We start from the raw sequence: 27,336 nt of genomic DNA, 5'->3' as shown, positions 1-27,336 counted from the left end.
TTTCCTTTCTCCTCAGCTTCTTTTGGATCCTGTTGATTTCAAAACTACTCATCTAATGTTCCACACTGTTACAAAATGCCTCATGTCAAGGGATAGATTTTTAAAAATGAGAGGTAAGATCTCTAGCTATTCTTGTTTTTGTATCAGAATTATAATTATTGCTGTTTAAAACTATTTTGTATTTGTTCTTCAGGCATGGAAATCTTGGCAAATCTTTGTAAGGCTGAAGATAATGGTGTCTTAATTTGTGAATATGTGGATCAAGAATCCTATAAAGAGATCATATGTCATCTTACACTACCAGATGTGCTGCTTGTAATCTCAGCACTTGAGGTGCTATACATGCTCACAGAAATGGGAGAAGTGGCCTGCTCAAAGATTGCTAAAGTAGAGAAGAGCATAGGTAAGGGAGAAGCAAAATCTCTTTCTTCTCTTGCTTAAGTAAGAAAAAAGACTTAACTACTGACCATGGCATATTCTTAAAAATGTGGCTTGCTTGTGTGTGTGAGAGAGAACACAGCATGGGGATGGAATTTTCTAAATCTATTCATTGTGTCCTCAAGGAATTGATGATGCTAAAAATTCTAAAATTTTTTAAAAGCCACAAAATGTGTTTAAAAAAAACAAAACAAAAAAAACCTACAGAAGCATGCAAAGACTTGTTCCCTTTCAGCACATGGCAATTTTAAAGCATATCAGTATGTTCCAACAGCATTTGTTTTGTTGTCCTAATGTCATTGTTGGTTTTACATTCAATACTTTAGATACATTAGTATGTCTGGTTTCTATGGACATCCAGATGTTTGGACCTGATGCTCTTACTGCTGTAAAGCTCATTGAACATCAGTGTGTTAGCCAGCAAGGATTACTTGATGTCAGACCACAGGTAATGGATCATGGTTCTTCACAGGCTCATGCAACAGGTGTCCCAGGTGAGTATCACTGCAAGAGAACACACTGTTGTATAAAATTCGTGATCTGTGATTTTTATCTTCTTTAGATTTCTGATTAGTTTGCATAAATAAGTGTAACATTGGGCATAACCTATATCTCTTTTTCAAACACTCACGAAGAAAATACACTATGTTAGCCAAAGCTATGTTAGCCAAAACTGTTGTGAAACAAGCTTTGAAAGAATTTTAATGTTTTTTAGTTGCTAATCTGAAAATTCTCTGAAAGTGACACACATTGCTTATTTTAACTTGTTCACTGGAAAGAAGAAGTATCTATTCTAGATTGTTCCCACAATTTTCAGAGAATTAGAGGTCCATTTTATGTTACATTTTACACTGGGTATTATTGGGCAGTAACATAAATTATTTGGTAGAATTGCAGAGATGAGATGAGATAGACACACTCTTGAAGGTTCTAAACAGTTTCTTGTTATGGAAACCAAATTGTAACTATTCTTAGTAAGTTAATGAGAAACAGCCATTGGAGCAGACTGGTTGGCACGTCTAAGCGTGCTGTTTTTGGAATGGGTGTAGAGACCACAGCAAAAAATGGCTGGGAGAGAATGTAACTGAGGGGGTGAACAAGAGTGAATAGGATGAACTGTTGTGGCATTGCTACAAGATCCTTTGCATTATATTTGCATCCACTTAAGAGCTGGAAAAATAATTGCTGTGTATTTGTGCCTGTTTTGGTGGAGTAGTGTGCCACTTTAAAGTCATGCTCAGTGCTGTAAAGTGCTGAGATCACAATCATGGATCTGGAAGCAGCCGTTCACTAGGTGCACTCCTGGTGATTGCACTTTAGCAATGACTCTGGCCCTGGCAAGCCCTGCTTCACTTTGGGAAACTGTAGTGCAGCTCTGTAGTCTGCAGTGGGCACCTTTGTTGCTTCCTTAGCTGGAGACATCCTTACTGGCATGTACCAGTGGATGTCATGAAGTGCTTCATTCAGGAGGACAAAAAACATTTCAGCAAGTTTTTTTTTTTTTGTTTTTTTTTTTCTTCATGTTCTCTACAGCCTCTAGGACAGCACCACATGTTGCTCCACCTCCAGGAATAGTAGAGATAGACAGCGAGAAATTTGCATGTCAATGGTAAGTGTATAGTTCTTTTCAAATACATTAGTGAAGAAGAAAAACAAAGAAAAATACTGAATTCGTGGGTCACAGAATTTTCCAGTTTGCTTGTCCTTACTGTTACACTGATTTTTCTGTGTAAACCAAAAAATCTTCATTGCTGTGAAGAAGTCTGAAAGCAAAAGCTCCACCAGACTATTCAGTCTTTGCCTGTTGATTCATGAAGTTAGTTGTTCTGTCTCTTAGGACAGAATTTGATTTGATTTTTAACTCTGATCTTGATTTAATTTATTTTTTAAATTGTTGAACAGTGTTACACATTTATCTGGTAATATGTTGCTTTATTACTGAATCAGTACAAAAGTAATTAACAATTATGAAGCTAAGGCCCTGCAAAACTCTTACATGATCATTCTGAACCTCAAGTTAAAGAAGATCAAAGTCTTTTCCATTCATAGTCTCTTGCTTTCAACTAATATTATTGTCAGATATTTAGAGAGAAACTGTCTCTCCTGTGGTTCTCATGTAGACTGCAGGTGATCTTTCTGAGCTCTTTGTCTTACATAAATGAACTCATGTTCCAAGTATTTGTATTAATTAGTTCCTGATGGGCCTTTCACCTCTGCTGCTTCACAGCTCTTAGGTTCATCTTGTCACTGAGGAGACAAGCACCTTCCAGTTAAAGTGGATGGAATTTACAAAGCCTAGTGTTTTGGGTTATCATGAGGTTATACTTCCAGCAGAGCTTTGGCTGTATGGAAGGAAATACTGCAACTTTTTGTGGTCAGCTGATGTTACCATGCTTGTCTTTGCACACTGCAAAGTATTATCACCATAATAATTAACTGCTGAAAGATTGAGAAATTTCATATTTAGGCATTTCAGCAGGGATGCCTGGAACTGGACTTTGTCTACAGATCCCATTAGCAAATTTAGATAAATGTTCATTTTCATGGTATGCTTTAGTCATTACTTCCTACTTAGAGAAATGGGTAAATGAGTAAATCATAGCAGTAGAATTCAGTTCTGTCTTTGAAGCAAAAAGACAAGGTATTTAAACTGACCTTCCTGGATGTATTACTAGCCAGCTTAGATTCAGTAGGAGGTGTAAGTGCAGTGACAGTAAAGTAGTCATCACAGATCACATTTCACAATTTTAAGTCCTGAACATCTCCTATTTGCTGGTACCAGTGTTAGTGTGTCAACCTAAAATGACATACTTTCTGTTAATATAATCTCTGTTTTTGTAATAATAAAATTCTAACAACTGCAGGAGAAATGGTACTTACTCTTTATGAGAGAACACAATTTAAAGAATGTCGTCACAGGCTTTTCATCCAGTTACATTTGGAGTGTAGGGCTCTACAAAGAAGAACACAGTGTAGTTTTACAGAGTGATAGTGCCCTGTAATAAATGTTGACAACTAAAATATTTCTTTTATTTTCATGCCACTATTTGAGCACTGAGTGAGAGTTCTTACGTGCCTCTGCTGCTGGGGATTAACAACTCCTTTGTCTCTGGTTGGAGTAGTGGATCTAAGAGAAATAAAATTAAATTGTTAGGTGTTTCCTTTTCTCACAGCTTCCTATGAGGTTAGAGGTTAGATGGTCTCTGGACTTGTGTAGAGCCTGTAAGAGATATAAATACTTTTCACTGCTAAGTGAATATTAGATGTTCAGTAAACATTGACTTACAATAAAAATGTGTGAAGTTAGCTTTCAGCCCATCTTTTGTGAAAGTAGAATCATTAAGGTACCAGAATAGAGCTGTATGGAAGAAACCATGCATTCTAATTTGTTTTTGCAGAATATAAAATAAAAAAGGCATAGGTAGAGACAGTTTTGCATAAATAATAATATGTATGTCAGTATGTAAATAAGATATTGCATTTAAAACTGACTGTAGGTGTTAGGGGTCCAGTGTGTTAATTCGTAAGCAGTGAGAAAATGTGGAAGAGGCATCTGACAAAATTATAAACTAAAATGCTGTTTTCCATGTTGTTGGCAGATCTCAGAAGTGTCTGTGATACAAACTGAAGTGTTTTAACAACCCCTTTAAAAACACTCTCTCCATATTTTGCTTCATAGTTTATTTTTTCATCCTCAGGTTGAATGCCCATTTTGAAGTGAACCTTGATTGCTCAGTCTCTCGAGCAGAAATGTACTCTGAATATCTCTCTACTTGTAGTAAATTAGCTCGAGGTGGAATCCTTACATCAACTGGATTTTATAAATGCCTGCGGTAAGACAAGAATTTATGCAGCAATGAAGAAACAATTGTATGTTCTCAAAACTAACCGGTAGTTTAAATTTCTTAGAGAAAATATCTACTGGGTTGAAAGACATCCACTTCTGGAATTTACATTGAAACAAATGTTTAGAGTTTGTTTAACTTTATTTCATTATATTTCAAGATGTTTGAATGGGTTCCTTTTCTGCTTCTAGTCCTTCCAGTTCTTTCTGAAGTAGTTTTTTGAGATTTTGTAATTTTCACTTAGGTTCTCTGGCATCTCAGCCATCTGGGGGACCTGCTAGTCTCAATGATAAGCACTCACATGATATTGGAAAATCTTGCTTTGTTGTAAAGATGCAGGCATTCCTTCTATTACTCTGCACACAAGAGCGGTTAGGTAAAACAAAAACATGGTGAGAGTTGAGTTGCTGTGTTTATTAACATGGATTTATGTTGTGTTTGGCAGAACCGTCTTTCCAAATCATACAGTGAAGAGAGTAGAAGATCCAAGTAACAATGGTCAAGCACATATACATGTGGTAGGAGTGAAGAGGAGAGCTATACCACTTCCCATTCAGATGTACTATCAGCAGCCACCAACTTCGTCTACCCCAGTTGTCCGGGTTGATTCAATTCCTGATGTGTCTTCGTCTCCTTTGCCAGCAGGTTTTTAACTTCATTATGTATAAAGTATTTTGCATTGATCCTGAAACCATAAGAAAAGCCTGAAGGTTTTGAGCATAGCCTGTAAGTGTTAGAAGTTGAGGCTGCATGTTTAGAGTTTATTCAGTAATGTTGGGAATGGTATTGCAGTATTTCCTTGCATGCCATTCTAGTCTTTGACATGTAACCCATAAGCTTTCCAGTCAGCAGACAAGCCACTGTTGCTGCATCATTAATTCAGACTCTGTAGAGCTGAGAAAAGAAACTGCTTCAGGCAGAATAACAATTTCAGATCTTGGGTTTTTAAAAATTTGTTAATGTGTTTGAAGTTATCTCTTCTTCCAAACTTTTTCTGTGTTTATTTCAACAGGAATCGCGCATGGGTTACCAGGTGTAGGAAATCACTATCAGAGGACCCCTATTAACCAGTCTTCAACTTTGACAGCAACACAGATGTCTTTTCCAATTCAAGGTGTTCACACTGTGGCACAGACTGTTTCTAGAATTCCACAAAATCCTTCTATTCATACACAACAGAATGCTCCAATGACTGTTATACAGAATAAAGGTCCAATATCCTGTGAAGTAGTGAAGGCTGCAGTAATACAGAGCTCTGTTCCTCAGTCTGCAGTTCCTGTTCCTATTGCAGTAGGAGGAGCTTCTAATCAAAATCACAGCACCGCAGGCCAGCAGCCGTCTGTTACAGTTGTGAGTTCTCAGATGCTTCACCACCAACCTGTAATTCAACAACAGTCCCCACTGCACGCAGTGGTACCAGGACAGATACCTTCAGGCACTCCTGTTACGGTAATTCAGCAAGCTGTACCTCAGGGTCATATATTTGGCAGAGTACAAAACCTACCAGCATGCAGTTCAGCAGTTTCACAGGGTCAACAACTAATCAGCACATCATCACAACCTGGGCCGACATCATCTCAGCAGTCCTCTGCGGGTAACCAGCAACAAGATACGGTCATCATAGCACCACAGCAGTATGTCACAACCTCTGCATCTAACATGGTTTCTGCCACCACAGTTCAGAATTTCCAAGTAGCAGCTGGGCAGGTGGTTACAATTGCAGGTGTTCAAAACCCACCGACATCTAGAGTAGGGTTTCAGAATATTGCGCCAAAGCCTCTGCCGTCTCAGCAAGGTCCACCTGCTGTGGGGCAGCAGCCACAGCAGCAGCCTCCAGCACCATCCCAGCAAAGTGTAGTGATAGTAAGCCAGCCAGCTCAGCAAGGTCAGACATATGCACCAGCCATTCATCAAATTGTGCTTGCTAACCCAGCTTCTATTCCTGCTGGCCAAACTGTCCAGTTGGCTGGACAGCCGAGCATTACTCCATCATCTTCACCGTCCCCTGGTCCAGTTACAAATAATCAAGTCCCTACAGTTATGTCATCTTCATCTACCACTCCTCAGTCACAAGGACCCCCTCCTACTGTTAGCCAGATGCTTTCTGTAAAGAGGCAGCAGCAGCAGCAACAACATTCACCAGCATCATCGCAGCAGCAGGTACAGGTACAACAATCGATGCAAATGCAAGTTCAGTCACAGCAAGCTAATACAGGAGTTGGCCAGCCCAGCTCTGGTGAGTCTAGCCTGATAAAACAACTGCTTCTTCCAAAAAGAGGCCCCTCAACTCCCGGGGGGAAGCTTATACTCCCAGCTCCACAGATTCCTCCACCTAACAATGCAAGAGCTCCTAGCCCTCAGGTGGTTTATCAGATGGCCAATAACCAGACACCAGGTTTTGGAGTTCAAGGACAGTCTCCAGCTCAGCAGCTGCTAGTTGGACAGCAAAATGTTCAGCTGGTCCCGGGTGCAATCCCGCCCCAAGGGGCAGTGCAAACAGTACCCATTTCTAATTTACAGATATTGCCAGGCCAGTTGATCTCAAACAGCCCAGCAACTATTTTCCAAGGGACTACTGGCAACCAGGTTACGATAACAGTTGTGCCAAATACGAGTTTTGCTACTGCAACTGTGAGTCAGGGAAATGCAACTCAGATAATTGCTCCAGCAGGAATTTCAGTGAGTGGAGCACAGACAGGAGTTGGGCTACAGGTGCAAACCCTTCCAGCTACTCAAGCACCTTCAGCTGGACAATCACCGTGTACTGCTGCTCCCCCATTCAAAGGTGATAAAATAATTTGCCAAAAGGAGGAAGAAGCAAAGGAAGCAACAGGTTTACACATTCATGAACGTAAAATTGAAGTTATGGAGAATCCTTCCTGCCGAAGAGGAGCTGCAAACACCAGCAATGGGGATGCAAAAGAAAATGAAATGCAGGTGGGAAGTCTTTTAAATGGGAGAAAGTATAGTGACTCCAGTCTACCTCCTTCTAACTCAGGGAAAACACAGAATGAGGCCAATCAGTGCTCACAAGTCAGTAATGGGCCATCATTAGAAATGGGTGAGAACGGAGCTCCTGGAAAGCAGAACTTTGAACAAATGGACACACAGGAAATTAAAAGTGATTTGAAGAAGCCCCTAGTTAATGGAATCTGTGATTTTGATAAAGGAGATTGTTCTCATTTGAGCAAAAACATTCCAAATCACAAAACTTCCAATCATGTAGGAAATGGTGAGATATCTTCAGTGGAACAACAAGGGAATTTGGATGCCACGCAGCAAGATACTGCCAAAGGTGATCAAGGGGAAAGAATTTCTAATGGGCCTGTATTAACTTTGAGTAGTTCACCTGTTGTAAGCGGTACACAGGAGGCTGCAAAACTGTTAACCCAGCAACTTAGTGGTACCAACACTGATTTACCTAATGGACCTCTAGCTTCAAGTTTGAATTCAGATGTGCCTCAGCAACGCCCAAGTGTAGTTGTCTCACCACAATCTACAGCCTCTGTTATACAGGGGCATCAAATCATAGCAGTTCCACACTCAGGACCTAGAGTGTCCCAGTCTACCCTGTCCTCCGAAGTTCGGTCTACTAATGGCACAGCAGAATGCAAAACTGCAAAGAGGCCAGCAGAGGATAATGACAGGGAAACTGTTCCAGGAATTCCAAATAAAGTAGGAGTTAGAATTGTTACAATCAGTGACCCCAACAATGCTGGTTGCAGTGCAACTATGGTTGCTGTGCCAGCTGGAGCGGATCCAAGCACTGTAGCGAAAGTAGCAATAGAAAGTGCTGTTCAACAAAAGCAGCAGCATCCAACCACGTATATACAAAGCATGGTCACACAGGTATGTTGCAGTGTTCTTTTCATGTTTATTCTGACTGTGATTCTGACTAATAGTGTGAAATAACATGACTGAAAATGTGAGCTCGGTCGATATCTCCTGCATAGTATTTTAGATATTCAGAAAAGGATACTTACTATTCTTCCACAGACTAAAGTTTTAACAGTTTACATTCTTTTTCAGTGTCAGTGACAACAGTGGAATTCAAAATTTGTAGCTTGATAATATGCAGTGAGGAAAGAACTTCTGCTCACTATTTTCTTCTTTAAAGAATTAACTGTTCTGAAAACAACAATGATGTGCTGCATGGTCTTGTAAAAATGTCAGTGTTGTTCTGCATTTTGTTCTCGGTCACTTCAGAGGGGTGAATGTGTTTTCTGGGAGAAAAACACACCTGCATGTGGATGACTGAATCCTGCATTTGAAGTTGGTTCTCAAGGTCTTGCTTTGTGGGTTTGCTACAGTTAGGAGAAAGTACTATTTTGTAAATTTGTTGAAATATTTGCATTTATTTATTACAAAATATTCACAATGTTTATCAATAAAACAAGCATTGTTTTGAGGGTTTTTTTTTCTCTGTTTGCCAAGCTTTGATCAGAGTTTGTTGGGCTTTTTTGTCCCTTGATTGAATTTGTTAAAGCTTTTGAAAGTGGTTACTCCCTAACACTTTACAAGAAATGAGGCATAGATATCAGGAGTATTAATAAGTAAAATAGTGATGTCAGAGATGATTCTGTTCCCAAGAATTTATTTTAGTTTTATACATAGACAGAAAATTGCTCCCCGAAAAACCCATTCCTAACCTGAGTATGAGTAAAGGGAATAGAGTGGTAGGGCTGGCAGTTAAGAGTTCTGACAGACCAGAGAGAGGAAGTCCTGAGTGTATGTTAGTACATTTTGACCTTGGATTAACAGGTCTTTTATTTCTTACTTTTTATTTTGGTTGGGGGTTTGGTTGCCTTTGACACATTAGAAGGCATAGACATGATGGGCTTATACAGACCTAGAACTCAAAATGTGACAAGTGCTGGCTAGTACTACTTCATTTTCTGTGGAAAGTTAATTTGCTTATGAAAACTCTTTTGACTTTTCTAGTTGTCAAAAATCACAGTTAACAGTTAACAAGTTTTTTTCCTTTTTTACTTTCTCTTCTTCTTGCTTCTAACTGTGACAATGCACAAACTTAATTCTTAAAATGTATTTGAATGTCTTTAAACTCACTCCTTAATTTTTGCTTGGGTTTTGTCGGGAGATCTGTATTTTTCTAATATGTTATTTATCTTTGTTCTTAATAGAAATAATTTGATCAAAATTGATAGTGTCTGATAGCAGCATGGGGGCAACATGCTAGGTTTTCTGTAGTGCAGATATATTAGCTATACCTTGTTTTTTACACTGAATGTCTTTATTACACAGTTTGAATTTCTTTTATAGCTTTGCTAAGGATTTGGCTGAAGTATAAAATGGTGTGGCTGTCTTGAATGGAATAGGTTCATTTATTCCCTCAATATGTACCTGAAAAGAATTTGCAGTTGTATTTCAAGCAGCTACTATGTGAGCAGATTTTAAGAAGGGAGTAATACATTTAACTATTTCATTTGATTTTTATAATGTATATCATGATACTAGAGGGGGAGGATAGAAAAAAAAATCTGTGCTGATAGTTTCCTCTTTACACTGTCCCCAGTATCACTATAATGAATAGTTACTACATTTTTTCATTACTTCTACAACAAGAAATGCTGCCTCTTGGGTTTGCCATTTGGTAGAAATGTCTCCCTACCTGAAAGCTTGCTCATTCTGCTGTCTGTAGGATGCTCTTCCTTTTTTCAAAATTACAGAAATATGGGAGAAATGAGTTAATTAGTTTTGAACTTGGTGAGAAATATATTCATTAACTATTTGCCTTAGCCATGTTTATATATTTACAAATCATGTCTGTCATAATATTGCAAGTATGGACTTAAGTTGAACCCATTTTAGAGTACTCTGTTCAGATACAGTGAACATCATAGTTTGGCTTAGGATTTGTAGAGATCTTTGCCACTTCTTTAAAATTAACATGTTGGATTATAAACTATCAAAATCACCCTGGCCAGCTCTTTTTCTTTCTCTAAAGTTGCTGAGCAGCTGCAATAGCCATTGCTTTTCTGGAAGAGAAGATGCTAAGTATTTCCAATATTAAGTCTGCTTTTAGGGGTGTTTCTAAATTTTCAGAAATGCAGCCAAAATCTCATGAAGTTGGTGTGAATTTTAGTGATGACTTCATTTAGGATTAGGCCTTGTGTTATCTTCTATTTTCTCCCTCACATTTTGAGTCTTCCTCATCTGACAAATAGCTTCCTTACCCCTGACTTTTTTGAAAGGCAGTAGCTGAGGAACATTTTTTTCACTTGAGCATCTGCATTGTTTTATCCTCTCTGAAGTACTTTAGTATATATTGGCTGTCTTGCAGAAGGAAAAGGGAGAGCATTTTTTACTGCAAACATTATGAAATTTATTAGAAATATAATCCAGTGGAGAAAAACAGTAAGGGACAGAGAATGAAGGGATATTAGCTATGGCAAAATTACATAGCTGCTGAAGCTTTTAGTGTGTGATTTCCTGTTTGCTTGTTAGTTAACAGCTTGTATTTCAGAGAAGTGTGAAAGAGAGAGAAGAAAAAAAATGTAATAAAAGTAAAACCAGACAGGAAGACTTAAAAATGAGGTTCAGGGGGCAGAAAAGGAAGAAGGGTATTGGTTATGCAACTACAGTAGGATTAGCTTTCATGAACTACAGAGAGGAGAAAGGGAAGGTGCTTGAAAATAAGGAGGGATGACCAAGTAAGGCAGGAGGGGAACAGCAGTCTAAAAACTAAGGAAAGCAAGAAAGCATGAAATAATCCTTAAGGGAATGTAGAAGATAAGAGAAATTTGTTTCCTTATATGAAAGGTAGTTGGAAAGGGGATGATACAGTGTACTTGGGGAAAAATGTTAATTTAATTGCCCTATAAAAATTGTATACTGGCGGTTTATGAGATAGCCCATGTAAGTGCCATTAAAAGCCAATTAGACAAAGGTTTCTTTTTGTGTGTGTGTATATATAATATATATATATATATATATATATACACAGAGGTTTCTTGTGTATATAATCTGAATATATTTACAGGTTTCTTGTGTATATAATCTGAGATTATTCCCTATTAATTGTATACCTTTTGTCATATCAAGCTTGTTGAATAATAACTGTATGTATACTGAATATATAAGAATTTCTTTCCATATTTTGCATTATGATAAAAAGTGGGATCTGTTAGTTAGGTCAGAATAGGTACACATGATACACAGGGTGTTGCAATTTTGCTCTTACATCTCCATCTATATTTTGTAAGCCCATGAAATGTACTCTTGAGAGGAGACAGATCCGGTACTGTACTTTTTTGGCTTCCTTTTATTTTGGTTGTTCTCTGTTCATGGTCTATTGCTTTCCTGAGGCATTGTGCTAGGCTGGTGGTTGAAAAAGAAATGAGCAATTACCTATCTGTATGCTTTTCTTTGCCACATTTTCTTATTCCTCTTCAGACGTTGAACATAACCATGTTGGTTTGTCCCAATTGGTGTGTGTTTTAAAGAAATACTCTGATATCACGCCAAGTCCTTAGAATTGAGCATATCTGATTTAAATTGCCTCATCTGGCTTTTAAAGTAATGATTTTCTTGCTCATCACTGTCATTCCCTCACAAACAATGCATGCCCATTTCTCTTAAGGCTGCCCACTTGAAACATGCTTGTGTTGAAATTTAGGTGGCAAAGTTTGTGTGGCCTTGGCTGTTGGCTCCTGCTCTGTGTTGATTGGAAAGCTGAGAATTACCATGCACCAGAAAGCAGGTGTGTAGCTCCAGGAGGTGTAATTCATTCCTAGCCACAGAGCAAATGAGTTCCTCAGCTGGAACTAGTGAAATACAGAATCTGTGTGCTTTTACTGCCCTTCACTTGTGAAGCACACTGTTGCAAGGAGGCATAAAGTTCTCAGTAATCTAACAAGAAAAGAACATTTATTTTGGTGCCTATTTATCCACTTGACCCCTTTCTCACACTCAAATCCTGTTCCATTTGTTTTCAGCTTATGTGTTTTTATAGATGTGTTCATTAGCGTGAATAAGCTAAACAAAATTTTGTCATATCAACCTGTAAATCCTGTTATACTTTAAAAGTATTTTTACTAATAATTGTTTCTTTTAAAATTACATTTATTTATAGTGGCTGTGCACGTATTAGTGGTGGGGAAAAAATACAGCTTAATGCTTTTAAACTGCATATGGCTCTACATGTCAACAGAATCCCCAACACACTGGGATGCACAGTGTTCTCTTGATGGTGGCATAGAAGGCCTTTTAAATAGAATGTGCAGGTATCATGATAAAGTAGTTATCTGTTCATGCATAAAGGGAATAGCATCACTGCTTCTGTCAAATATAAGTGGAGGCCACATTTGGCCTTAACTCATAGGGTTTGTTGCTCCTACCACACAAGGAGCTTCTGTGCCCAAATGTAGGGTAAACAGTCCATTCTAGTTAGCAGAAAGTTCTTAGTTGTAGTCTTGGTTATCATGACCAGGCTGAATTTCCTCCCCCTCTCCAATACCTCAGTCTAAAGTCAGCCCAGTCTTGATATAAAATTTCTACCTCCTTATTAATAGTAGGCTCTAGTATCTGCTCTGTAAGTAGACTGTACAGGCATTAACAGTTTGTATACTTTAGGGTTGAGTATAAACCCTACTGAGACAGATGCTGCTGCTCTAGAGGGACCTTTCAGTCCCAAGATTGTGTGAGAAAAGGGCTAAGTGGTGGCAGTTGCAAATTGTATCATGGAGAGGTCTAATTTGGTTATAAAAGGGTGTTGTGGAGCACTTTCAAGTGTAGCGGAGTACTGGGCATTTGTTTTCTTGGGAAATCTGGATTCATTAAATGTTTTCACTAGAGGAGGAAGTTTTCTGGAATCTTTATGCCCCAGGGAAAGACTTTATGATGTTACTTTTCTTAGACTTAATTAGGGAAAAGTTAACGTCTGTCTTCGTTTAAAGAAATAAGTGCATTAACATAATCATTGCATATGAGCACTGTAAAGTAGGTAGCACCTAGCAAGTATTTCTAGGTATGTTTCTGTGAGGAAAAGGAGTTTAATTTCTGAAAAACAAAGGCTATACCTAATTTTAGTGATAGCCCACGTGTCATGCATTACTAAACTAATACATGACAAAAGAGGGAAAAGGAAACCAAAAATTAGCATTGATCTCTGCAAATCTTTCTGATCTTTTTAATGAAGAGAGGAAAGCTTTGTGATATTTAACTGTAAAAGTTTCATTTCTAAAGCAAAATAAAAAATGCTAGGAGCAAATGTAACTTTGCTTTACATGTTGATTTAAAAATATAATCAAAAATCAGTCATTGCTGATAGGCAAGCAATGGATTTGTCTTAAAAAATACATGGAAATTGTGTCCACCAAGTTTGAGTGAAACTACTCCACAGTAGAGCAGTAAGAAGAGAATTTTAAACGGCAACAGCTATTTTACATGTTTGTTTTCAATTTATTAGCTTTTTTCCTCAGAGGAAAAAAAAGTGGAAAAAAATGGGAGGGGGCACTGAATGACAACTTTTTGTCCTGAAAATTTGTTTCTCTTTCTAAGCCCTTTCATTTTCAGAATGCAACATTTTGTGTTGTATATCTCAGATCAACTTATTTAAAATAAACAATTTTTCAATGAGATGATATTAAAACCTTTGAATACCACTAGGAGAGCTTGCCAGAGAAACCCTTGAGAAAATTCATAATTCCAGATTAATTGCAGGGTTGGCTGTGAATGGAGTAAATAATACATGAACCACACATTGAATGATGAGAATTAAACGAAATACTGAGTTCATTCAGTAAGCTCATTTTCTCTTCAGCACATTAAATGAGACAGAAGTTCTAGAGGGATAAAATGTCACATAAAAGACTATCAGAATGTGTTGATACTGGGATGCCAAGTGAAGGTTGCAAAACAAGCTGTACTGCTGACACTCCTTTTTTTTTGCTTGCAGCTTCATTTTAAAAATGCCTTTTTAAGGGGACGTTGATATTAAAGGACTCCACTTATGTTTACCTTTTGTTAAAAGATATCTTGTGAAGAATTCATTACCCATTCTGTGAAATAGTTTAAAGGTCCTTAGGTGAAAATCATTGCTGAGTTCAAAATAGTTTGCAGTTATGACTAATGGACTGAAGTCCTTTCTTACAACTTTTCATATATGTGGATGGATCACAGGCATCATAAGTAGTTGTGCTGTACTCAGGTATTTTGCAGAGTTTTTCCTTATTTTTGTCATGTTTTATTGTTTGGATATGGGATGTGTTTGCTTTTGATCAGGCTTTTTTGCTGTCCCTAGGGTCATGTTAGTATAATAGTATACTATATATGTAGTATAATATGTGATAGTTATTAACTCACTACCTTGTGTGACTGCTGTCCACAATGCCAAGAGATCAGCAGGAAGAAAATGTAAGTTGATATAAAAATGAAATGTTAGAAATTGGTTTCTTTGTAGTGAAAGTCTAAAGCTGCTCAGTAACAGAGCTGTAAAGATCTAAACGTGTGCACTGTTTGAAAGTGTTTGCTTATTGTATTCTTACACAGACTTGGAAGTAATATTATTTGATCTCTTTAGAGTGTGAATTTGTTTTCAAACAGTGGAGAAAAAAAGGATGTTAGGTCTTCATCTCTAAATAATATTCAGAAGCTTAATTTTTCTACTGTCATCATCCTTAGAAACTTAGAACTTGCTGACCAGAGACTTCCAGGAAAAAAAAAGAAGAGAAACAATATTCTGACACAGGCAGTGTTTTGAAATGAAACATTCTGCATTCAATATCCATTATTCAGAAAAAGAAATAAAATTAGTTTGTGTTTATATATTTTTAGGTAATTTGAAAGATAATTTTAGTTGAGTGTTAAGTGTTTTGTTATATTGCAGGGGAGTGAGGGGAAAGTAATTTTGCTTTCTGATATGTTTCTGTTTTTGTTGTGTACAAGTTGTACAGCATTGTCAGGCATTCTGAGCATGTGGTGCTGTTCCCTATGCTGATGATACTGCAATGCCTTGAGTTTGCATGAGGTTTTTTCCTTTTCTTAAATAACAACAAAGCGTTTGAAAACTAATGTTAATCTTTGCTCCATTAGTGCCCTTGAGAAATTTCTTTGCAGACATAATTCTGTATTTGTATTTGGGCATGAAGTTTATTGTTTAAATATTAAGTTCTGTATCAGTAATACAGTGTAGAAGTTGTATGTCCCTCATGTTACTGTGTCTTACTAATGCTTATTCAGAGTTCAGAGTATTAAAAATTGAACACCTGTCATGGATTAAAGTGTAAAAAAGTCTTTCAACAAGCAGTAAATTGTATGTCAAGTATAGAAATAAGCCCTGTTTAAAATTGTTTTAACTTTTTCTACAGAGCACACCTGCAACATCGATACCAACAGTTCAAGTACAGGGCCAGCAGATGAATTTGCAGCCACCTTCATACCCTGCAGCAAGTCAACATGCAGAGCAAATGAAAAAACCTGGACAGAACTTCATGTGTCTGTGGCAATCTTGTAAAAAGTAAATGGCTTCTTTATTTACCTTTAACTCATATGTAACAGATGCTTGTATATAGAAGATGATTCTACAAGTTCCATCCATTCTGTTTCCTTAAGTTACCTTACACTTTTTCAGTGGGGAAAAGAAAAAGTGAAAACTATTGAGGAAATTGAATGAGATGGGGGAAGGCAGGACACTTAACTCCTCTGAGTTATACTTCAGAGCATAAAATGAGTATTATCTAACTTTCTTGAAGTATATTGATTCTTTAGTAACAAAAAATAGTTGTGTGGTTAATTTAAAAGAATTCTGACCTCTGAAACTTGTTCTCTGTGTTGCACATATAAAATAGTTCCTGTACTGCAGTTACAAATCATGGCTTGACATTTTCTTGCCTTTCCAGTTCTGCAAGAGCAGGGTGTTGCACTTCAATGTCCTGGTCACATATTTAGCTTATGACTAATTTTGGTAATTATACCATTTGTGTTCCAGAGGATGCCATTGTCTTGAAAGGAAGTAGTAAGAAACTGGCTCTTAAGACTAGACAGCTATGATTTTTTTTTTTTTATTTGCTTCTGTTCTCAAAGGGGAGTGAACTACTAGACATTTAGATGGAGGCTTATAAAAGCTTGATGCAATTCTTATGGAAAGTATATGTATCTTGACACTGGCTTTTAAAATAACTTAGGTTTGTGAATATGCTTAGTTTGTGGGCAAGGGCAGAGAGTTGGTGAAAAAAGGTAGTTGTCAAATACCTACTTTGAAAACTGGAGACAAATTGTGAGTGAGAAAAATTGCATAACATATAGGATAGTATAAAAAAGAGTGACAGCCTCATTGCTGTAGGATGACAAAGGGAGCATAAAGCTGATTTAACTAAAAGCTGGTGGGAAATTTAAAAATTAAGATGAAAAGATGGAGAAGTTTAGCTGTTTGGAATGGATAGTGAAAATAAGACATTTGAACAGAATTACAGGAATAGTGAATGAGGGTTAGTATGAAACCCCTGAAGGTGTAATTTCTGTTGCTTTCATTCCCTGCAAACATAATTCTAAGATCGTTCAGTCTATGCAAGAGATTCAGTCAGTGCAAGAGATCTGGTGCTTTTAAATCATGGCACTATTTTCACTTTAAAAGTGATTTTTCTTTCTTTGATAGGTGACACTTCTCTATGTAAGAAAGGCTTTACTTACTCTGCAGTTTCCTCCCTTACCACTAGTAAATAGAACTATAGAGCCACAGTCTGCTGGCTCCACAGTAGATGCATTTACTCACGCCTAGGTGTGGGTGGGTTGCATTGAGGTTGAAATGAAAGGCTGGGGCAGTGTCACACAGAAGCCTTGCCAGCTTGTAACATGTCAGAGTTTGCTGAACTACAGTTTCAAAGTATAAGTCACCAACTTTATTCCATGTCTAAAGTTACATAGGATAAACTGTGTTGGGGCAGGAGGAGGAGCAGTAGTATTAAATTACCTTACATTATCAGTCTTTTTGTAGTCTGTCTTCAAATACAACTCCAGAAGGTTTACCTGAGACTGAAGTTCAGGGCTACAAGGCCATTGATCTCTGTATTTTGCTCCTTGCCTAGTGTATCATTTCTGTTGCTTTAGTTTATCTGGCTGTTACTTCCTGTACTGTTTTTAATTCATGCTCAAATTGCATTCTTTTCAAAAGCTTTCAGACATTTTTTGCATTAATAGATTTAGTTCATATGACAGCTCTTGTTTTTATGCTCTCAGCTTTAAAATAGTTATTTCAGTCCCAGCCTAAAACCAATTTAGATAAACATTACACTCGACCTTCTCTGTGGTGAAGAGAGAACCAAAATGTTAAGTTAGCATTTTCCTCAAATACGTATTGTTTATTCATATTCCTTGAAGAGCCTGATTAAAAACAGGTATATAAAATCTCCTGTAGGCTTCCTGGTTCTGTTAGATGTAAAGAAAAATCTGGAATTGCCACCTATTCTTTTTTTGTTTGTACCTCTCAGTCTTAGCTGCTTTTATTGAGTAGTTTAAATGGGAAACAAGAAGATTCTTTTGAGTGGGTCATTAGTCTGTGTGAACTTCACATTCACTTCTTGATTTCATTCTCAATTGCTTAGCGTTTTTTTCTCTAGGATTAAGCAGTCAGTTTCATCACAGTAGAATGATAGAATACTGGGGTTTTTTTGTGATATTTGTAGCTAACTGGAAAGATACAACAGGAGGCACATTTGAAAAAATAATTTTCACCTGTTTCTCTATGCATGTTCTTTAGTTTAATTCTCAAAAAAATACTAACATTATGTTTTCCTTCAAAAATGCAGTGCGGAAGTCAGTGAAGGCCTTAAACATTTTATTGTGAAGCAGGATAAATATGAATAAATAAAATACTGTGTTCTTTTCCTACTGACTAATTTGGCTGCTCCAGTCAGCAACGTTCAGGTGGTGTGTATTGGTGATTTGGTTTGGGTTTTTTAGGACTGAATTAGGAAACATTACACCAAGATTTGAAATGCCACAGATTTAGTAGTGTCTAAAAACTACAATGAGAGGAGGTTGAATTATGCAAATAGTTGAAATGATTGGCCTCTGGCAGATCTGTTCACATTTAATATCTGAAGTGGAAGTAAAATTCTAAAAGGTGTCAGTCAGCACATTACTTTGCATTAAGGATGTAACAGAAAGTAGGTGTTTTCCTTTGAACTTCAGCTGTCTGCAGGTACTGCTAATTTTATGCAGCTTAATTTAAAAGCTGCTGTTTTGTTTCCCAGGCAGGCAGATGTCTGCTCTTGAATTGCCTTGTATTTAAAAAGTAAATTGAAAATGCTATTGAATCTCCAGTGCCTGTCAAGTCAGCTGTTAATGTTCTGTTCAGCAGTTGAACAGAGCCATGGATGAATTAAGTGTGTAACAAGAGTCTAGACTGAACTGACCATATTGTCAGTACGTAAGCTTTTTTTATTACAATAGTTAGGTGTTTCTTTAAGGAAAAATGGTTTGTCTCTGCAAAATGGTACAAAGTTTGAATCTTTTTAGGTCAGTGATGGAAGTGTATAACACTGAGTATATTAAACAGTGGATGAGCCAATATAGCTGAAATAGCTTTATTTTTCTGAAGATTTGCCATGTTGAGTGAAATGTTTTGCACTGTATTTTGGATTTCACTTAGGCCATGAAATTTGTTTCATCTGTGCCAGAAATTATTATTTTATTATTCATAAAATGGTTAGTGCCAGGCTTAAGCTGATTCCCCTTTATTGTAGGAAGATCTTTGTCCTCTGAAACACCCACTGGAGAGCCAGTGTAGATGTAAAACATTTTATTTTCATTTCCTACTATGGGTTATCTGGACCAACAGCAAGAGTCAGGTATTGCTCCTTCTCATCTTCCCTTCAGTATGTGGTAACTGGCATGTAAAAGATGAATGCTTTTAAAGAGAGTAGTATTTATTGCCAGTGCAGAAGGTAATTGCTGTATTACAGGTGGTTACTGCAGTAGCATTCAGTTTATAACTAAGACTTGTTTGTGGGTGAATTTAGCTCTTTGATGTCGTTACAGTGTTCAGGTATCAGTATCTGTACACTTAGGCCTAGGCATCAGTTGCAAGTATGTTTGTATAGTGGACACTACTGAAATTAGTACTGGGATGTGGAGGGAGGTGGCTGAATCAAAGCACTCACTGAACAGCTGTTCATAAGCTGAGAGTGTGTGAGGGCAGCTGCTGGCAATAACTTCCCAAATGGCAGCAGCTAGGTTTCTAGACCTCTTGGGTCCAAACACTAAGTGGATATTGATGAGCTGGGTTAGTTGTATTGAAGTGAATTTTGAGTAGATAAATCCTTAGGCTGTTTTTTCTCTTTTGGAGTAAGGGGCCTAATTTGTAACATCTGAAATACATAAGGTGTATATATAGACTAAAAAACCCTAATGTTTTGAGTCATTCACTATTTTCATGTCATGTGTTTTGAAACACAGCAATTCTCTTTTACTAGCTTATATATGTTACAATAGCACATTGTTTGTCTACATGAGATTGGAGGTAGCCTAGGTTGCAGCAGTCATGCATTGGTGGAGCTTGCAGGCTTGAGAAATTTAGGTCAGGTAAGGAGTCAAGTCAGGCTCTTGAACTTGAAGAAGGCAGACTTCTTGCTGTTAAGGGAGGGTTCTTGGGGACAGAGGAGTGGAACAGAGCTGGAAAAACTGGAACTGAACCTGGCGAGGTACACAGAAAATAACCGCAAGGGCTTGTACAGGTACATTAATGAGAAAAGGAGTGTCAAAGGAGGTGTACCCGTGCTGGTGAACAGGTAAGAACAAACAATGCCAGCATGGCTTCCGCAAGGCAAAATCCTGTCTGACCAACCTAGTGGCTTTCTGTGATGGAATAACTGCATCAAAGGGTAAGGAGAGGGCTACTCTCTTCTTTACTTCTGTAAAGCCTTTGACATGGTCCCCCACAACATCCTTCTTCCTAAATTGGAGAGAGATGGATTTGATAAGTGGACTGGTAGATAAATTAGGAATTGGTTGGACAGTCACATTCAGAGGATGGTGATCAGTAGCTAAGAGTCTTGATGGACTTCAATGACACATGGTGTCCCTCACGGGTCTGTACTGGGACCAGTTGTTTAATATTTTCATTAATGCCATGGATGCAGGGATCGAGTGCACCCTCAGCACGTTTGCAGGTGACACGGAGCTGAGCGGTGCAGTTGACACACCTGGAGCACAGGATGCCATGCAGAGGGACCTGGACAGGCCTGAGCAGTGGGGCCATGGGGATCTCATGGGGTTTGACAAGGCCAAGGGCAGGTGCTGCACCTGGGTTGGGGCAAACCCTGGTATGAGCACAGGCTGGGGATGGACAGATGGAGAGCAGCCCTGCTGAGAGGGGCTCGGGGGGCTGGGGGAGGAGAGGCTGGACATGATCCCAGCCCTGTGTGCTTGCAGCACAGAGAGCCAGTCAAGGGAGGTGACTCTGCCCTTATACTCTGCTCCAGTGAGGCCCCACCTGCTGCTGCATCCAGCTCTGGGGTCCCCAGCACAGGAAGGACATGGACCTGCTGGAATGAGTCCAGAGGAGGGCCACCAAGTTGATCAGATTTAAATAAGATCTGAATCTGACTGCTAGTGGAGAAGAAAAATGGGAGAAGGAACATACGAGATTATTTTCTATAAATATCGTGTATATTTTTATATATAAATATAAAAATATCTTATGTAAACCTCATCTAGTTAAGCTGTGCATAGTTTGTTGCTGTATATTGCAGAGAATGGGTCTGTTGGATTTAACATGCATTAAGTCTTCAGTGAAGTGTAAGTAGAAAATAGAACCATGATATTTCAATCAAGTTTGGAAAAATCATATTGACATTTATTGGTAGCTCACTGGTAATATGCATACATATTTTTCCCTTCAAAATTTTGCAACTTTCCATTTATCAATGTGTGTCTCAATTCAAAAAAATGTTAACCACTATGAGTTGATGTTTGTTGGATTTGTACTTCACCATTCACTGGGGAAAAAAAATAAATTCCCCTCTCCTCTTTTTGTAGGTGGTTTCAGACACCATCACAGGTTTTCTATCATGCAGCAACCGAGCATGGAGGAAAAGATGTGTACCCAGGGCAGTGCTTGTGGGAGGGATGTGAACCTTTCCAGCGGCAGAGGTTTTCCTTCATTACCCATTTACAGGTACACATTTGCTTTCACATATTACTTCAGAAAACAGTAGGAATTTCATGGTAAGTTTCCACACACCATTCTTACGGTCTTTCTCTTTTCCTCAAATAGGATAAACACTGTTCCAGAGATGCTTTGCTTGCAGGATTAAAGCAAGATGAACTTGGACAACCAGGAAATCAGAAGCCTTCCAATAAGTAAGAGATTTGAACCTCATTAATAATAGAAAAAATAGGAGAATTAGAAATTATTGGAAGAGTTTGTTTATAACTTGCCTTATCAGGTGAAACTCTGTATGTTTAAGAATCTGTAATGAAATTTGAGGTTTGTTCCAGTAAGATAAAAAGGGGAATAGATTCTGGTGTAGTTGGAGTTACCTTAAAAAAACCCAGGTAATTCTTTAAAGTGTATAGGTCAAAACTCTATGACGAACATTGTTCTCAACATGTTCTGCTATTTTTTTGCCCAACTGGACAGCATTTTATAACTTTCCTTGTAACAGGGAAGTGCTTGTCATACAAATGGAAAGTTATTTATTGTGTACGGTTCATGTGTCACACAGCTGAGATGGATTGTCTTGTAACTTGCTGTATTCCTTCCAGTTTTGTGGTCTAAATTTGGGCTGATTTGATCCAAGAACTGTTGTAATAAACATTCCTTTAAACAAGCAAGCAAGATAAACAATAGACTCCTCAGAGTCTTCTGATTTTGTGTTGCTATCTGAAATCAGATTTGGTTCTTCTCTTTCCCAGAATGATTTTGACCATGTGGAATTAATATTGCAGAGTACAACCCCATTGGTGTGAGGTTTTGGGGCTGGCTGTGTTAATAGTGGAATTGTTCAAGGTTCAGTTACTTGTGTGTGTCAAGACCTGGCCTTTGTTAGTAACTGACTGGAACCACTTTAGATGTAATTACATGGACCCAGGCAGATTTTTGCTCTTCTGTTTTGTGGCTTGTAAAACTGCCACCAAGCTGCTGGAGGCAGCAAAGAAAGTCAAGTTATGAAAACTGAGAAATTTAGTTTGAAAATCCTTTTATTTTTTAATATAAAAAAACATCTTAACACGGACTTATATTGCTTTATGGGGCCTTGTTGCATTAAACTGAGCAACACTCAGACCTTGGAAAACCAGAGAAAGAAGAATTATGGTAATTTAGTCTTAAATAGTTGGTAAGTGAGAAGTGTAGGGCTGACACCATCAACAAGCATGATGTGTTCTTAACTCAGCCTTTTCATAATGTTCCATCACACAGATAACACATTCCAGTAGCTATGTGTCTTCACAAGCTTCTTTTAAATTTGCACAGGTAGTCATAGGAAAAAAACTGTTTATACATCCCCTCTTCTGAGGCAGAATTCCCTAATTAGGTCAGATTCAGAAAGCAGGAATTTACACACATAACTAGTTCTTGCCAACTTACTGAGACTGCAATATCACAAGATACTAAGGGTGTGGTTTCAGAATTCAAATTGAAATGAGAACATTCCTCTGCTCAAAATTGCATGTTTTATGTCTTGAAAAGATGTGCAGATGTGATGCATAGGGACATGGTTTAGTGGTGGATGTGGCAGTGGTTAATATTTAGACTTGGTGATTCTAGAAGTGTTTTCCAGCCTAAATGATTTTATGATTCTGTTCTGACTCTCTGTGACATTCCTTATTGCTTCTCACAGCTGTGCATTGCTTATGATGAGGAAGCTAGCTTTAATTTTTGTTAGATTGCATGCTAAATCAATTTGTTTTTTTTAAAAACTGCTCATAGAATGAAAGAGTGGACTTGCCACACGAGTGGAATCTCTTTGCCTTACTCTCGGTTGAACACCAGTACAGGAGGTGGAACAAAGGGAAGAGATGAGACCTTTCTCTGTCAGCACTCAGAGCAGTTCATACACTTCCTGTCTTGTGAAAACATAAAGGTTCCCTTTCTGTTCCTTTTACTGTCCTCCTTTTAACAAACAGGAGGATTTTGGGGAAGGGTAGTGTGTCCTGTCCCCCACATTACCTTACAGCACTGCCCCACAGTTCTGTTAGCACAGCTGAAAAGAGCATCCAGCAGCTACATGAGGGAGACAGGAATTGATAGTTTGCTTTCCAGAATGCATGACGTGTCAGTTGAAACCCTAAGCTCAGTCCAGCAGCTCCACCTCAAGCTGTCTTACAAGTTCATGTTTGAAAGCTGTCTTTCAAGGGCTTGGCTTAATGTTCTTTTTTCTGAGTCCTAGAAGTGTGTCAGATATATCAGCTCACAACTGATACTCCTTATCATTAAACTCATGTATGGAGCTGTGAAGCAGCTGAAAAAAACCTGGTACTGAGACAAAGCATGTTTAAGTCATCAACTTTTAGGCATTTATTAGGTGAACTCTCTTCACTTAATCCCTCACTATTTAGTAAAAATTACATCTACCTCACAGACTTCAGATTGTGAGCGTTACCAGTGCTGGAAGTCAAACAGAGCACAGTGTGACAGACCCATTCCCTGATCATCTTTTCTGTCTATCATAACACCATACCCACTTGAAAAAATCTGTAATGGCTTTTCTAGAACCATTTAGGCAGTGTAAAGCTGCATTACAGAATTGGTTTTATACCTTAATTCTGTATTTCTTTGCATTTCAAGTTTTATTATTTTAACCCTTCTGGTTTTCAGAGGTAACTGAGTGACTGTAGCTTTATGCATTGGAATCCTCTTGGGTTCAGGGTGATTTTTTTTCCTTGTTGCCATTGAAGCAAAGATGAATATTTTTAATGCTCTGTGAGAGTGGGCCAGGAGATTACTTTAAATCACAACATAAATGTTAGAGTTTGAAGTTAAGTTGATAAAACAATTAAAGAAATTCAAGAAATATAGATGTTTTTAGAGATACTTGTCCACAGACATAGATCAGTTCACTTGGTGTCTCAGTAGTGTTTTATCAATTTCATTTTTCTTCAAACTTAAAAAGAGAAGATAATTTTTAATATGTTCCTAATTTATTGCAGTTGTCCTTTTTTCAGTATTTCTAGAATAGTAATTCAGCTTTCTAAAATATGGTATGATAACTGTTGAAGAGAGACATTCAGAACAGCCTCCATTGATTAATCCTTATGCTTCTCAATACAGAGAAAACAAAAATCTTCAAGAAATTAGAAATGAAGACAGTAATTCTTTTACTGTGGTACTCAGTCTTCTATGAACACATCATTGCCTACTTTCTTAATTCAGCCCCTGCCATTCTCCTTTGACTTCATAAAGCCTTTTATTTATTTCCTATATTACATATTTTATTTTATATATTTTTATATTATATATATTATTTCTATTCAGGGAGGATGACAGAGTGATTATGAGCTCTAAGGTGTTAGGGAGGAGTCTGTCTCTTACTAAAGTAACCCAGTTTTTATCTGGGCTTCCTTGCTGTTAGAACCTCAGATTACTAAGAAAGTCTCTCTAAATAGAGAATTCAAGTTTTATTCTTAGAATATTCACTTTCAGTATAAGATACCTAAATTAAACTTCTACAGGCTTTCATTAAAAAAAAATAGAACATTTACTTTTCATTTAAGACACATTTACAAGTAAGCACTACTTAAACTTCTTAACCAAGTTCTACTAGGGTACGAAAAGACTTCATAATAATATTGTTCAAAATAGTGAAGTGTGGTGATATTTTTCACCACTACAAATTGTTTTTTAGGATGACATTATGAGTAAATCATTAGGTAAAGTTACCAATTTATACATTCTGAACTCTGATGGCATGAGTAATTTCCAAGTTTTTATGTGAAATACAGCTTTGACTTTAGTGTTAATACTGAAAATGGAGAAATTGTTTATGCTAAGTTCATTATACCCTGCCTAATTTATTAATCTCAGTCTAAAAGGTGTGGTAACAGGTAATTGGTTTTACAAATGTTTGATCTGATTTACCAGTTACATGTTTTATGTCTTATAACTTATGTTATTTTGTATTTCTCCTCATTAATCACAGTTAATACATATTTTATATTGTCTTAGTGTCTAATGGTCCCAATGAGCTGTGTTAACTTTTAAGTGGTTATACTTCAAGGACCTTCTCTGGCCAAATCTCAGATGGCATTTGCATAGCTGCTATCACAGTTCCTGTCTGATGAAACACCCCTTTAAATTGGTACACTTCAGGAAATGGCTGTGTTATTAGTACAATATATTACTTTTCCATCACAAATGTCAGGGGTGATGAGCAATACTTCTTCAAGAGAAGTGTTTTTTCACATAGAATAAAGTGCATGACTCCTCTTAAGGGTTTACAGTGAGGCTTATCTCTGTGGAAGCAGTCATGTATCAGCACCAAGTGTTAATGGATCTTTGTGTCTCTGTTCAGATAGGTTAAAAGTTGTAAGATAAACTTTCCAAGTTGTTAATTGTCTAGAAAGCAGGACAAAGCTTATTTTTATTAATTCTTTCTTTACTAATGTAGGCAGCCAGCTGCAGGGGCTACTGCCTCTACTCCCAGAGCACAGAAGGCCATTGTGAATCATCCAAGTGCCGCCCTAATGGCATTAAGGAGAGGATCAAGGAACCTTGTCTTCAGAGATTTCACAGTTAGTATTGTTTGAATCAAGTATTAGATATTAATTGTTGCCTGCTATTAACTGCAGGGCTTTTACATTTTTTTGTCTTTACTTTTGTAGGATGAAAAAGAGGGACCAATAACTAAACACATCCGATTAACAGCTGCCTTAATATTAAAAAATATTGGTAAATATTCAGAATGTGGTCGCAGGTAAGCACTGTGTAATTTTTCTGGTATCAGTGGGCACTGTTGTTTCTGTTCTTTCCAGTACCAAACAATAGGTAGGTTTTACCTATCTATAAATAACCCAGTAAGTACCTTGTACAATTTCTCTATTGCTTCTGCACTGTCCTTCCCCACACAAATGCTCTGTGTCATCTTACCTAAAGACAGCATTTGTGATCCAGATGATTAAAAAGTGGCTAGCAAATTTGGCATGTTAAATTTCAGGAGATAGATGAGAGAAGCCTTTGCCGTCCCTTTTCCTCCACAGCAGTACTGCACGATTCTGAAAGTTAATTCTTGTGTAAACAACTTCCACTGGCAGTACTGTTTAAATGCAGTTGAGAAAGGGGCAAAATGAGCTCTTAGGAACACCATCTTAAGGTGCTCAGGGACATGGTTGTCTTTCATACTTGCTGCCTCTCTATTGCTTTCCTCTCCAAACTTGGGTTAATGCTAATAAATGACCCAGCTTTCCTTTTACTTGTAGAAGATCCTTCAGTAAGTAAACAGTCCAATACTGACTCATGGTACTAAGCAGGAAATGCTCTTTTTGATAAAAAGTAGTAGTTACTGTGCCAGTGATCACCATGCATGCTGCTTCTTGTTTTTTTCCAAGAACTTACAAGCTGAGTGTTTTCTTGGTTTTGTTTTGCATTAGTTTGGCTTCATAATAACAAAAGTAATGATATCTAATGAGAATTTATTAACTTAATGTGTTGTTCAAAAACCTGTTAGTAGGGAGGAATTTCCTCCTTGTAACTCTCTTGTTTAGAGTCCTCATACTGGTTGTAGAAATCCTCCTGCTATCTTTAGCTACCTGTGAGTTTAGTGAAGACAAAACTCTCCTTGGAGAGTGTGGTGAAAAGACATGGGGAAATGAGCAGAGGAAATTGGTCCCACTGCTGTCAGGGACACTGAGGGATGATGCCCATCTTTGAGCCAGGGATTTCCATTCTGCCAGTCTGCTGGGGAGCTGGGAATCTGTACCAGAGCAACAGTCAGTAGCTGTGGGCAGAAGCTTTCTTAGTTACTGGAGCAGCATTTGTCAGAATAATCTTGTAATTTGTTACACCCACACTTGAGTTATTTTTGCTTCAAGCTGGCAAATTCAGATGCTGATGGCCAGGTAGTCAAACCTGATTCAATATTGACCTAATTTCTCATGT

General features: G+C 37.7%; 1 protein-coding gene across 1 annotated transcript in view; it reads left to right on the top strand.

The window, feature by feature from the left end:
• The window catches only part of ARID2 (AT-rich interaction domain 2), a 92,260-nt gene that overhangs the window by 62,938 nt on the left and 1,986 nt on the right, over nt 1–27,336 (top strand). Inside the window, exons 9-20 of the mRNA XM_058805947.1 lie at nt 17–113; nt 194–403; nt 765–932; nt 1,972–2,047; nt 4,137–4,271; nt 4,729–4,928; nt 5,296–8,132; nt 15,611–15,759; nt 21,279–21,417; nt 21,517–21,602; nt 25,850–25,973; nt 26,064–26,155. Of these exons, the coding sequence (XP_058661930.1) occupies nt 17–113; nt 194–403; nt 765–932; nt 1,972–2,047; nt 4,137–4,271; nt 4,729–4,928; nt 5,296–8,132; nt 15,611–15,759; nt 21,279–21,417; nt 21,517–21,602; nt 25,850–25,973; nt 26,064–26,155 (4,313 nt within the window). The remainder of the gene's footprint in view (nt 1–16; nt 114–193; nt 404–764; nt 933–1,971; nt 2,048–4,136; nt 4,272–4,728; nt 4,929–5,295; nt 8,133–15,610; nt 15,760–21,278; nt 21,418–21,516; nt 21,603–25,849; nt 25,974–26,063; nt 26,156–27,336) is intronic.

Source organism: Ammospiza caudacuta, chromosome 5 (genome assembly GCF_027887145.1).
Source record: "Ammospiza caudacuta isolate bAmmCau1 chromosome 5, bAmmCau1.pri, whole genome shotgun sequence".
Classification (NCBI taxonomy): domain Eukaryota; kingdom Metazoa; phylum Chordata; class Aves; order Passeriformes; family Passerellidae; genus Ammospiza; species Ammospiza caudacuta.
This window is presented reverse-complemented; position numbering and strand designations above follow the sequence as displayed.